At 43.6% G+C, this 13,315-nt stretch overlaps 1 protein-coding gene across 2 annotated transcripts in view; it reads right to left on the bottom strand.

The window, feature by feature from the left end:
* Positions 1 to 13,315, bottom strand: part of ankrd44 (ankyrin repeat domain 44) — a 44,921-nt gene that overhangs the window by 12,914 nt on the left and 18,692 nt on the right. For both annotated transcript variants that reach the window (XM_033617291.2, XM_078174740.1), the window contains exons 7-18: positions 13,015 to 13,157; positions 11,297 to 11,509; positions 10,567 to 10,645; positions 10,362 to 10,476; positions 10,181 to 10,263; positions 5,421 to 5,484; positions 4,849 to 4,917; positions 3,578 to 3,718; positions 3,037 to 3,102; positions 2,578 to 2,689; positions 1,884 to 1,955; positions 420 to 621 (exon numbers count right to left, since the gene is read on the bottom strand). In XM_033617291.2, the coding sequence (XP_033473182.1) occupies positions 420 to 621; positions 1,884 to 1,955; positions 2,578 to 2,689; positions 3,037 to 3,102; positions 3,578 to 3,718; positions 4,849 to 4,917; positions 5,421 to 5,484; positions 10,181 to 10,263; positions 10,362 to 10,476; positions 10,567 to 10,645; positions 11,297 to 11,509; positions 13,015 to 13,157 (1,359 nt within the window). The remainder of the gene's footprint in view (positions 1 to 419; positions 622 to 1,883; positions 1,956 to 2,577; positions 2,690 to 3,036; positions 3,103 to 3,577; positions 3,719 to 4,848; positions 4,918 to 5,420; positions 5,485 to 10,180; positions 10,264 to 10,361; positions 10,477 to 10,566; positions 10,646 to 11,296; positions 11,510 to 13,014; positions 13,158 to 13,315) is intronic.

Genomic DNA, 13,315 nt, shown 5'->3' with positions numbered 1-13,315 from the left:
TCACTGCTGATTCAGGGAGACGTTCAGTTTGTCATTTAGCAGCTGAACGATATGTTCAGGTGATTAGAAACACACAGTCATGGAAGCATTTACACCTGGAGCCACGTAATAAGGTTGTAAAGTAATATTTAAACCTCCAATCACTATGTTGTGACTCGTACGAAATATCACATAAATATCCCATGAATATCCCATGAGCCCACAGTGGAGGTACATTAGTATTGAATGATGGCTTTTCCAGACAATACATTGACTGAATTCACTGTGTGTTGTTCCATTAACTGATCCAAACCATCAACAACAGCTGAGACCAAGTGTCCACATATTTTTGGCCACATTGAGCTGAAACGTGTTGAAACCAGATGTTAACGTGACACAGAAACAGGAACAGTGAATCATGAGCTTGAAACTGAACCCACCTGCCAGGTGGACTGGGCTGCGTCCGTACTGGGTGTCAGTGGTGCGCGGCGACGCGCCCTGGCTGAGGAGGGTGTGAACACACTCGGCGTGGCCCCGGAGGGCAGCCAGGGCCAGGGGGGTCCTCCCCACCTCGTCCCCCTGGTCCACCTCCCTCTCCCCCTGCAGCAGCACCTCCAGAGCCTGAGCGTGGCCGTGGTACGCCTGCAGAGAGACGGAGACGCTTCATGAAATTTTCGCCATCAGAGTCTTTTTTCAGCCACTTTAAGACTCATTTATTCAGGAAAAGTTCTTGTTCAACTTCTGTGTTCAAATATTTAAGATTGTTCCCTTGTTTTGTTAAATGAAAAACTACTGTTTAATTTGATCTTTTTAAATTTAATTTAAGAAGAATTCACAGTTAAGGTTTGAAGAATTTATGTAAACACTTAATTATTTCTTTCTTTTTTTAAAGATTATTTTTTTGGTCTTTTAGCCTTTAATGGACAGGACAGATTGAAATGGGGTGAGAGAGAGAGAGAGAGAGAGAGAGAGAGAGAGTGGGGGTTGACATGCAGCAAAGGGTTGCAAGTCGGAGTCGAACCTGCGACCGCTGCAGCGAGGCATCGCCTCTGTACATGGGGCGCCGGCACTATCCACTACGCTACCGACGCCCCAACACTTAATTATTTCTTTCCTTTTTTTTATTCTATCAGTTTATTTTTGTTTTCTGTTTCAGTAACTAAACTGCAGAGAAGATTGTTTGTCTTTGAAAAATTAAGTGTTTTTTCATAGTGAGTTCACAGCTAATTTGTATACTTAATCAACATTTCCCATAAAGCTCATGTGTTTTGAAACATTTAAGAACTTTTCCGTCTTTCCTAGTAGCAGTTGTAGTGATTTTTATTCCGAACATGCAAATGATATATGAACAACAATATATATATGAACATATATATGAACAAGTAAAACAGAAATAATAATACAAAAATGGACAATCAAGACAATTTTAGAAAAGAAAACAGCACAATAATTTCACTTAGATATCCGAAAAGGGTATGTAAGTGACTTTTACATTATTCTTTTCTTATTTATATATGCATATATACATACACACACACACACACACACATGCATATGTATACACATACATACTGTATGTACATATATACATATACACACAAACATACAAGTACACATACATACATACACACACACACTCTTTTTCCATTATATTTCTTAACTGTGCTGACAAATATAAATAAATAATAATTAACAAAAGAAAAAAATATATATATAAAAAAACTAAAAAAACAACAACATAAACATGGTTTGGTAAAAAAAAAAAAAAAAAAGTTCATATTTTATGACACGATATTTTCAGCTGTTCTGTCAATAAATACATATGTAAAGACAGTGACATCACATGCTATCGTGTGTGTTTGTGTGTGTGTGTGTGTGTGTGTGTGTGTTTGTGTGAGACTCACAGCGAGGTGCAGTGGACTCCTGGCGTTCGGAGATTCAGGGTCGTCTTGGTGAGTGTCGTCTCTGTCCAGCAGCTGCAGGTCACAACAACAACTCATCAACACTGAGCCTACAGGAAGTCCTCTCATATATAACATGTACTTTACACCAGTGGTTCCCAACTGGTGGGTTGCAGTCCATTCTGAATGGACCACATGTGACTCGCAAACAAAACACACTTTATTTTGAAGTACAGTGAATTTCCAGCATAGAGCTTTTATTTTGAAGTGCTGTTTCCTGTTGTAGAGCAGGTTACTGACAGACAGCTGCTTGACACACACAGTAAACCAGCTCGATGACATGTCCAAACACAAGTATGATGTTGAGTGTAATGAACTGTGTGGACCTCAAACTAATGACTGAGGAAAAAATCTGAACCTGTGGTCGGACCAGTAAGGAACCTCTGCTCTACACTTCCATATCAAAGGGAAGTGACTCTTGTGATTTTATTGATTGATATACTCGAAACATTTTAAAACGTTTTTGACACAACCTGTGTTTAAAACAAGAGACAGCAGAAACTTGGAATGTTGCTGCGCGGAGAGCGGAGAAAATATGATCAGCCAACAGATGGAGAAAACGCCTCGAGTCACAAAACAACTATTTCCTCCCTCTCTCTGTGTGTGTGTGTGTGTGTGTGTGTGTGTGTGTACTGACCAGCTCCAGACAGTGCCTGTGTCCATACGCCGCGGCGTAGTGGACAGGACTGTAGCCCTGCTTGTCTTTGAGAGAGGCCGTCGCTCCGCTCTGCAGCAGGAACTCTAAACATCTGGAACACAAACATCTCAGTTATCATTCAACACACTACACGGCTCACGCGTAACACCGAACCAGACCATGATCTGGTTCATATTTTTGCTTTGCATAAATGCATTGCATCATGGGACGACAGATTGACATACAATGAAAGTGTGCTGGGCAACTGCTGCCTCAGATGGGTCGTTTTTTGGCCCGCCAAAATAAAAGCACACTAAGTGTTAATTAAGTGTGAGTTTTTTATTTGATTAAATCACCTTTCGTGTGTTTTGTCCTCATAAGCTTATAAACATGAACATGCAGAGTGAACCTGGACACAGCTTTGGTCAAAATGATGTGTATCTCTTAGCGTGGACTTACAGCGCCGCCTCTTTCTCCCTCTCTGCCTGGACTCCTTCGCTCTCTGGCTCCAGAGCCACACGGCGCCTGTAGAGGAGGAGACAAGAGGAGGGAGGGAGGAAAGGAGGGAAGGAGGGAGGAGGGAGGGAAGAAGGGAAGGAGGGAGGAGGGGTGAGATAAAGGAGGATAAAGCATCAACACACTCAAACAAGAGCCTCTTTTAATACGCTGCTATCTCCTGATGCTAACAAGTGGATAACTTGTTACTGTGCTGCCGAGCGCCAAAGTGTGGTGCTGCCAATCCTGGAGGCCAAGCATGACTATCACTACCTCAGTCTCACCTCCAGGTTACCATGGAAACAGAGAAGGTGTGGACCGGCAGGTTTCTATATGCAGTAACAGTAGACAGCTACCCAGATTCTCAGAGCAACACCAGAGAAGCGGTGTGAAGAGCTTTTCAGATTCACCTCCTCCTCTCCTCGTTGGGTTTAAAAATAATTCTCCTCCTAACTTTGAAACAACAGACGATGAAGAGCAGATGTGTCTCTGTGCTCCTCCTCACCTCCTGTCCAGGTCCGAGGCAGCTGCATAGTGCAGGGCGGAGCGCCCCCACTGGTCCGTGGCGTTGATGGCTGTGCCACAAGCAACCAGAGTCTCCAGACACTGATAGTGACGGCTGGCGGCCGCGTAGTGGAGGGGGGTTCTGGGAAATAACGGAAGACACAAATATTCAGACACACCAAGTTTCCCTCAATTACAAAACCTCAGGACACACACTACATGGCCAAACGTATATGGACACCAAACTTTTTTTTACCTGGCTACATCGATTTCATTTATAAAACTTTAATTCCCTGCAGCTGTGAGTAATGTCACTTAACAAACAATGTTAACAAACAATAATTTTCACTATCGATTAATCTGCTGATTATTTTCTCGATTAATCATCATCGATATCTGACATGTCGATATATAACTACTCATTTGGCTGATAACTGATCCTGATCTTTTTCCCCACCTCATTTTAGTGATCAAGTCTCTTCTGTGGACTGATATTATCGCGTATCCCTGATCATTTTGTCTATAAAATCTCTCGTCATAATTTCCCACAGCCAAGATAATATCTTTAAATGTCTTGTTTTATTCAACATTTCAAAACCCAAACAAGTTCAGTTCATATCAATCATGACAAAAAAAGCATCAAGTCTTCACATTTAAAAAGCTGAAACAAGACAATGTCAAATTTTTTCATTCTGCCACAAGAGCATCAGTGATGTCGACCGATCTCTGCAGCATATCAGATATCGGCAAAAAAATCCAATCACATGCATCACGAATTTGCTTTCCTGTGAACTTGTGCACACTCCCTGATGGATATTTTTGCACCTCCTGCACACGACTGTACAGCTTTCTCCTTCTGAAACAGTTACATTGTAAATGTTATGCTGTTTATTATTTGTTCTATTATCTTTTCAAAGAAACTTTCTCCCATTTCTATTTTGATGTTTCAATTCTATGTTTATGTTTTTAAGTGTTGCAGTACTTTGTCTTTATTCTATTTGCTCTAAATATGTTTATCGTATGTTTAATGTGTGAACCAAAGACTAAAGATAATAAAACTTATTCTGACTCTGATAAAGTCTTGACAGAGGTGTTTAATTGGGCTCAAATTCTTTGACTACAAACTCAGGAAACTATCTCTATGCACACTTGTCATGTTGAAATACGAAAGGAGCTTTTCCAAATTGTTGCTAGAAAGTTAAAAATGTTAACAACATCATAACAGTACGCACTGCAGCATTGTTCAATCTGGACAGTGATGTGTTCTCTTACCTGCCACATTTATCCCTCCTGTTGTGGTCTCCACCGCTGCTCAGGAGCAGCTTGACACACTCCACATTACTGCACACAGAGAGCAGGCAGAGAAAGACCATTCAGACTGTGTACACTGACAGATTTAGTTACTGCTTTAAAGGTTAAAACAAAAACACTTGATGCTTAATAACCCACGTGAAGTGATAAATATAACTTATACTCTTCAACACAAAAGATGATGAAAGGATGATTCATGTTTTGAACACCAGGGTCACATTGTCACGCTGTGGGTTTTTATCAGTCAGATGAGGAAAGTAACACCAAGAGTCTGACTATCAGACAGGCTTCAAACTAACACTCAGGTTTAGATAAGATGAGATAAGATAAGATAATCCTATACTGATTCCCAGAGGGAAAATCTGGATTTCACCATCTGACTAAACCGTTTACAGCCCGTCTGATCATCTGTTTGAAATCATGTCCAGAGCTATGAAAGTAAGAGCTGCTGTAAAGAACCAGAATGATCCTTTAAGGCCTTTTAAACCTTCTGACCCAGATATAATGTGTGTCTTTAAGACAGCGTGACTCACCCTCCGGCGGCAGCAGCGTGCAGGCAGGTCCTCCCCAGGCTGTCAGGAGTGTCGATCTGGAAGCCTGCAGACAGGACCGAGTCGTTACACATTATGCTAAACCTCCGGCCTGAAGGGGGCAGCGCAGGGAGAGACGGAGGGAGGCCAGACAACACACAGCAGCAGCCACCACAGAGAGAAAGAGACACAGGAAGAGGAGGAGTTGGAGAGAAAGACAGGTGTAAGTGCGACAGGTGGGGGAAGAAGGTTAGGTGAGAGTGCATGATGCTGGACGTGCAAACAGGGAAACACAAACATCTATAAGCTACGTGTTTCACAGCCAGAGAGCTGAAGACGGTACGTGTTATATCAGAGGAAGGAAGGAATCTTACAGAGGAAGAACAACAAGCAGTTCATGTGGGTTTGATCAGTTCAATGATTAAGACTAAAAAGTAACAGCCCTTCTTCAGCAGACAGACTTTTAGAACATTTTTGGGAATTCAGGTAGCCTGGAAATCCAGACCCAAATCTAGAAAGATTTAGGGTCTGGCTATGAGTAATGAAAATGGCTCAACTCGAGGGGCAGCACCAAGCATGCATTTGTAAATATCACTGCACGCAATTGGATAACACTACGACCAGTCAGAACAATAGATTAGACTCTTCCGGTCGGCAGAACAGCAAAAACGTCCTTCTTGCAAAGGAAAGACTCGAGCGCCATCTTCTGTTCCTCTTTTAGAGAAAAAGCCAAGTCTAACTCGTTCATTGTAGCGGCCAAAGCCGTTTCAAACAACTGGTGTTCGTCCGTAGCCATCTTGCAATGTTTACTGACTGATTCAGGACTTCGTTGTCGCAGCACTGTCGTCATGTGTTTATCTCGCCTCTGGCCCACCTATATCAGATACACCGATGTGATTGGTGCAGCTCGGCTCCAACAGCATGGGTAATGAGCATCATTACTGATTGCCAGAGTGACTCGCTGAGCAAATTCAAATTGTGCTCTCGCGAGAACTCTGGACTTCCAGGGTAGAATTCAGGAACTGTAACTGTAAAAACTGCCCTAACTTTAAATGAGCATAACATTCATCACATCACAATAATAATGACCTCAAACTTTTTTCAACATGCAGAACCTCCTCCCTGACCACCTGCTGTATAAAAGACGTGGACGTAGCCACCCTGACGTCACCTACTTGTTTGTGAACTCTAATTTTGACGCCACAAATTTGGCATTTTGGTTGCTGCCATCTTGGTTTTTTTGCCATAAGTGACCATATTTGGACGAGACGATGGAGCTTCCTTCCTACGATTTCTCGGCAGAATCATGGATGTTTATTCTTGATGGATATTGTGGAATGTGTAACGCCGGGTTCACACGACTACACAATGTTGTTGTCTGCTAAAGATGTGTGTATCATGTCTGTACATTCAGATTTGATGAGATAAGCAGAACATTTATATATATTTTTTGATCCCAGTCCCAGTCTTGGTCAGGTCTAGTCTCTATAAACAAATGTCTGCATATGAATGCAGAGTTTGTGGGCAATGGCACAAGATTTTGGTATTGGAAGTGTCCTGGTTTCCGTTTGTAGTTCAAGTAGTAATGACCAATCACACGTCACAATCACATCATCCATTGGTTTGTGGACTCCCATTTTGAGGCATTTTGGTCATCGCCATCTTGTTTTTTTGGAGCCATAAGTGGCCATATTTGGACAGAGCGATGGAGCTGTGGAGGACAAGCATTGCTACGCCTTAATCCTGACTGACAGGTCTCTGTGGTAGCAGCTTGTCAGTGGGGTTTGGTTGCATGCAGGTGATTGGTCCATGTGGAGAGCAAAAGAGGCGCAACTCATAGGCCGAAATGCCATCTTGGAACCCATCTGCAATTTAGCTTTTATTAGCGTTTTTCAAATTTATCTGTATTCATATGCAGATATCTGTTTATAGAGATTAGCCAAAGTGTTGTCTGGACCTGTCTCAAGTTGCTAATCGAACTGTGAACAATTACGGCACATGGAAGAGGGAGTCTTAGCCCATGTATCCGCTAGCTACACTGAAACCTCTGAAATGTTTATGATAAAATGACCCTCAGAGACTGATCAGCATCGGACTGATGGCTTACGACATTGGGTCAGATCAAAAGATCAAGATGGGATAGAAAGATGGTTTATTTCAAGTAAATCTGTGGTTAGAAATCAGTGTGAGTGCACTGATAACATCTTCCAAGAGCCTCTTACCTACATGTGATGGACATGTAATCGTGCTGCAAGTATTTTTCAGTGTTTAATCATATATATTATTTTGAGGTAGTGTTATCCAGGCTTTGCAACATAACTTTCAACTAAAAGCTTCTGGTTTCAGTTTTGTTCCCGCCATGACAAAACTTTCTGATGGTCCAGGAACTAACAGTGTCCTGAAAACAACTGAGTGGTCAAACACAAGCCTTCAGGGCTGCTTCAACACATTTACAGCATCCATCCGCATTGCACATAAGCAGCAGTGGTCACCAGGATTAGGACCAGAGATGGGAAGCTGACCACACAGTGCACCTACTTTATTCCATAATTGTTTCAGTGTGGTGGAGTGCTGAGTCATGAGAGTGACCAGAAAACAGTCAGCAGATCCTCCATACTTTGCACGTACACAAAACATCCATTCAAACCATCAACTTTCAGACTGCACCCCTGACACCACACGCTACGCTCATGTCTCAGTTCTTTAAAACAAAAATAGCATCTAGTTTTTGTTCCTAGAGAATTCAATGGAGGAGGATCGACCAAACAAACATGTCGTGACATCACAGTCGCACGAGTAAATTATAATGAATAACACCGTGTTGTCGTCTCGTGCTGTCGCTTTTCAATCCTCTATTATCACAGCTTGTTGAATCTTCACGGGTCTTTAAATGTCAAAGGGGCTTTTAGCTCCCGAGTGCAACAGATACAAAAGCTCAGCACCACTGCTGCTCACAACCGTCCTGACCAGACGCAACACTGCAGCTGCTCACGGCTCAAGCACATGTAAATGACTCCTTTGTTGTTCAATACGGCGACTCAGCAGAGCCACATGAGGAGGTTCATCCTGCTCCAGGCCTCCACACACACAAGTGCCAGGGCCTGCCTCAAAATCCTCAGAAGGGCTTGTTGTCTGTCTCCTGTTCCTGCTCCACATTTGTTAAAGTTAATCTGCTCTGTAGTGGAAAACCAACAAAATACACGGGATGAGTGGAAAGACAAATTATTTCATAGCCAAAAGCAACAAGTAAACTTTTCAGATGTAAACAAGGTATCGACTACCAGTGCCGATGCTCTCAGAGGAGGATTCGGCAGAATACGCTGGTTTCCAGAGGAGAGTGGTCCCATCAGTGTGTGATTAGACTCACTGAGGCCTTGTCTTGTTGCTGGAACATTGTGACTTGCATTTGGCCGGCGCTGAATACGTGCACTTGTGGAGGAATTCACCACCAGGAGCAAGAAAAACAACCAGGCCCATCCTCCCAGAAACCTACACTCAAGGACAGTGGTAAGGCAGAATGGACTCTGAATCTGATCAAACACACACACATGGTGGAAACGGTCATTCCAGTGCTCTCAGAAATATCAGAGAAGTTTGATTTTTGAATACAAAACTGTTTTATTAAACATTACTCACTAACATGATGCTAGCAGATTTTATCAGCTGCAACTCACTCCTCACAGAGACGGTTCATAAACCGTGACGGCCCACTTTAGACTCATTTCCTGTATCTGTGTTATGTTGGTTTCGCTACTGCCCCGCCCCTTTGGGAGATGAGTGGCGGCCCTGAGTCTATTCATTCCAATAGGAAAAGTGAACGTGAGTACAGATTATGATCGTGTCCTTTGCCCTAGAGTTATTTACTGTGTCAGTCTGACTAAAACCAGACCAGAAAATCCCTGTAAACATGTCAGTGTGACTGAAATGGTCCTAAAGTGAATTTCTCACACACCCAGATCACACAATTGGGAGTTGAATTCCTCCTGCATGTATACAGTCAATCAGAGCCAAACTGGCCGAGGCGCTCTGAGCATGCTCCACAGTTTCCGCCCCGGGCTTTGACCCGGAAGTCCAATAGCATTAAATGTGTAAGAGAAGAAGAAGCCGGTAACAACATGGAGAAATCTACATCCAGAGCCGTGACTTTTTGGACGGACCAAATGTACAGAGCTGTAAAGTTGTCCACCATGGTAGCAGTTAGCTGCTAGCTAACCGTAGCTAACTTGTTTGTCCATTGTTTGGTCTGTGACGTAATAGGTCAACAGGAAAAAGGTCCAATACTAACAAGCTGAAAGGGGACATATCTCCACCTATCGTAGAGGAGCTGGACAACCCGAAAACATAATGCACACAGCTGTCACCTGCACGGAGGGGTAAAAAAAGTACCACCCACCAGAGAGGCATATTTGATATTTAGCCTAGCCTAATTATAGGGACACGTGCCAACAGCACCACAAACTGTAGCCTCCAAAATAATTACAGAGCTAGATCATAATCCCTCTAAAACAATTTCAACAAAAACTGAACATGATCACCTTTCTAATGAGAGGACTGATTGCAGGACTGTATCAGACTGCATTGGTTTTAGCTAACTGATTATATTCTGCTAAAACGCCACAAGAGCTGAACATCAATCAAAGGTAAGGAGACAGAGGTCAGTTGTGAAGATGCAAACACAAAAGAAGAAGCTGAAGAACTCCTGACATGATCGTCAGACACAGTAAATTTGATTGTGACACTAAAACTAAACATTGGTGCAGTACCTGAGGACAGCAGCTTCCTGCAGCAGTCAGAGTGAGCGTTCAGGGCAGCCAGGTGGAGAGGGAACATGTCGTGGACTCCTCGCCTTTGGAGAAAGATGAAGAAATACAACAGTCTCTTTTACCTGACACCTTGTCACTGTGATGATATCACACAAAAGTCTCAACATGTGAACAAACAGACCTCGTGCAGTCTGCTCCGCTGGTGATGAGCGTGTTGATGAGGAGTTCGTGACCGTAGCGGGCAGCGATGTGCAGAGGGGTGTTTCCGTCCTTGTCCACACTGTCGATCTCCCCACCTGAAATTTAACATTGATTTATTTATAGGAAGAATAAAATGTGACAGGTTTAAACTTTAAGAGACAAAAGCAAGCATAAAGAGGCCTCGCCGTTCTGTATGAGGGTCTGAGAGCGAGTGAAGCGCCCGTGAACTGCCGTCATGTGAAGAGGACTCTTCCCGTCCCGACTCTGAGGAAGGTGGAGCAGAAATAAAACAACAGATTTTAGGTTTTATGTGAAATGTAGATTTAGTTTTGAGAAACACGAGCATCCATCTCAATTATGATCTCATTTCTTTGCATATTCTTTACTGAGACAGTTATTTCAACAATGCATTGTAACGCGCTAATGTTTAGCAATTTTACAAGTCAACTATTATGTCAACATGCTTACCCTTAGCATGGTAAAATGTTTAGCAATTCAACAAGCTAACGTTATCATGTCGACAGTTATTCAGTTTCTTATTGTGTTATCTTAAACCTGTATTAATTGACTTTTTAATTGTTTTTATGGTGCACATGTTGGCAAACAGTTGCCTATTTAAAATCCAGCAGACACAAACCAACACTGGCAACACTGAAGTCTTCTCTCTGACAAATCTCGACTAAAATTCCCTCTTACTTTAGCTCTGTTTTGGTCTCTTCCAGCGCCACAGTGGATTATTTAGCAGCTAAAGAGCCAGTCGTTTCCCTCAGAAGTTGGTGGAGACCAAAAACAGAGCTAAAAGACGGCAAATTTTGGACTCACATTCATCAGGTGGACACAAACACAACTTCAAATGAATGCTGATGTTTCTCTGTAACTCCCGTATGTCTTTTGGCAGACATTAAGCTGGCATACCTGTACGTTGACATCAGCCCCGTTGTTGACCAGGAACTCCAGACAGAGTGCTCCGTGTGTGGAGGCAGCAGCAAAGTGCAGCGGGGTGAAGCCCTTGTTGTTGGCCTGGCTGACGTTGGCGCCGTAATCGATGAGCTCGCTGACAACGGCATCCTGACCGTTAAAACAGGCCACGTGGAGCGCCGTGTTCCCAAAGGCGTTAGACTCATCTATCTGTTGTCAAGAGTGAAAAGAAGACCTGTTATAACGGCCAAGGAAAGGTGTGTGTGTGTGTGTGTGTGTGTGTGTGTACATGTTGAGATTTTGTATGTGTGCATAATAAGCTAGTTTAACATGGAAAATGTGTCATCGAGTGTGGGAGTTATTTTCCTCGGGTGTGAAACAGACTAAGACAGAGAATCTGTGTGTGTGTGTGTGTGTGTGTGTGTGTGTGTGTGTGTGTGCAAGGCTGTACATCTATCTTTGTGAGGACCGATAGGAGTTTTATACTCTGTGAGGACATTTAGGAAAGTGAGGATATTTTGTCTGGTCCTCACTTTGGGGCGGACGCTCAAATAGACTAACAAGTCAGTCTTTAGACGCTTTGCTTAACCTTCAGTGGCTCGCTGAACTCTTGTGCTCGTAAACATAGTCCAACTGCGTTAAAAGTTTTAAACAAAGTCGCTGTAAGTCCTTCATTTCCACAATCTTGTGGACTGAGCACACGTTTGATAAAACGAGTTAAATCTCTCGGCATCCATTTTCAAGCTCTCTGTGTGTTTGTTGACGAGAAAAGGGGGAGCGCACATTTCCGGGAGGGCGTGTCCTTTTCAAAAATGCAAGAGGCGTTGCTTTGTTGCCGGCCGTTTTCTCCGGTGTGTTAAACACACTTTAGAAAGGAGTGTCCCCAGACTATCAGAAGGCAGAGATCTCTGATTGTCTGGTGGCGAGACTAGACGCTCAAAGGACTGCTTTAAGGTTCAGACTTGGTTTTAAAGTTCAGGTTAGATTAGGCCCGTTTCCACTGAAGAAGTTCCTGGTACTATTTGGGGGGCAGGAACTTTACAGGATGTTCTCTCACTCTGCCCTCTCAACCACCGTGTCTCCACGAGAGGGCGGAGTAGGAGGAAGGTTCCTGTAAAGTTACCGGGCTCTGGATGTGATGTAATCGTTGCGCCACCATTTTTGACCAGGGCGACGTGGCAAAGAAACAAACAAAGAAGAACAACAACAAAAAAGAAGAAGCAGAGGTAAGAAGAAGAAAGCAGACATAAGAAAGATGATTATCAACATGGAAGGAGCTGAGGTGGTTGCTGGGTTTCTGGTGTGTCTCTTCATTTACATGGCGGTGGAAGCTATGAACGAGAGTTTTAAAAATGCCGGCTATTTTGTTGCTTTCTGTTGACGTCACATCCCGCCTTGAGTATATCCAATCAGCACCAAGTAAACCCCAAGCCCCACCCAGGAGTTTTTCTGGGCCGTTCTGAGTACCTACTCCGAGGCAGGGACTTGTGTAGCCCCTGTAAAAGTTCTGGAACTCTGTCCTTCGGGGGTGGTTCCTGCGGTGGAGACACGCACCAGCGGCCCCAGCCCCGTAAAATTACCCCGAAGTTCCTGCAGTGGAAACGGGCCTATGCAGGTTTAGGTCAGGGTAAAGGTCAGGGGTTAGGGGTTGCATTACGTCAGCAAGGGTCCTCACAAGTACAGAAAAACAAACGTGTGTGTGTGTGTTCTCTGACCTCCACTGCCAGGTTCAGCAGGTGTTTGACCACAGCGATCTGCCCGCTGGAGGCCGCCGTGTGGAGGGGAGTGTACCCCCGTTTGTCCTTACAGCTGATCTCCGCCCCCTGACTCACCAGCAGACACACCACATCCAGGTGACCTGCAGGGGGCGCACCAGAGCGCACACACCATAGGCAAAGAAAAGGAGAAATCAACTGTTAAAACGATAAACCCATAATTTGAAAATAAATTATGAACAGTACAGTCAACAAATATTTCAGCAGGCTGATGTTTTCGGCCAAAGTTACGACAGATACT

Source organism: Epinephelus lanceolatus, chromosome 14 (assembly GCF_041903045.1).
Source record: "Epinephelus lanceolatus isolate andai-2023 chromosome 14, ASM4190304v1, whole genome shotgun sequence".
Taxonomy (NCBI): Eukaryota; Metazoa; Chordata; class Actinopteri; order Perciformes; family Serranidae; genus Epinephelus; species Epinephelus lanceolatus.
Note: the sequence above shows the minus strand (reverse complement) of the source record. Positions and strands in the feature narration are given on the sequence as shown.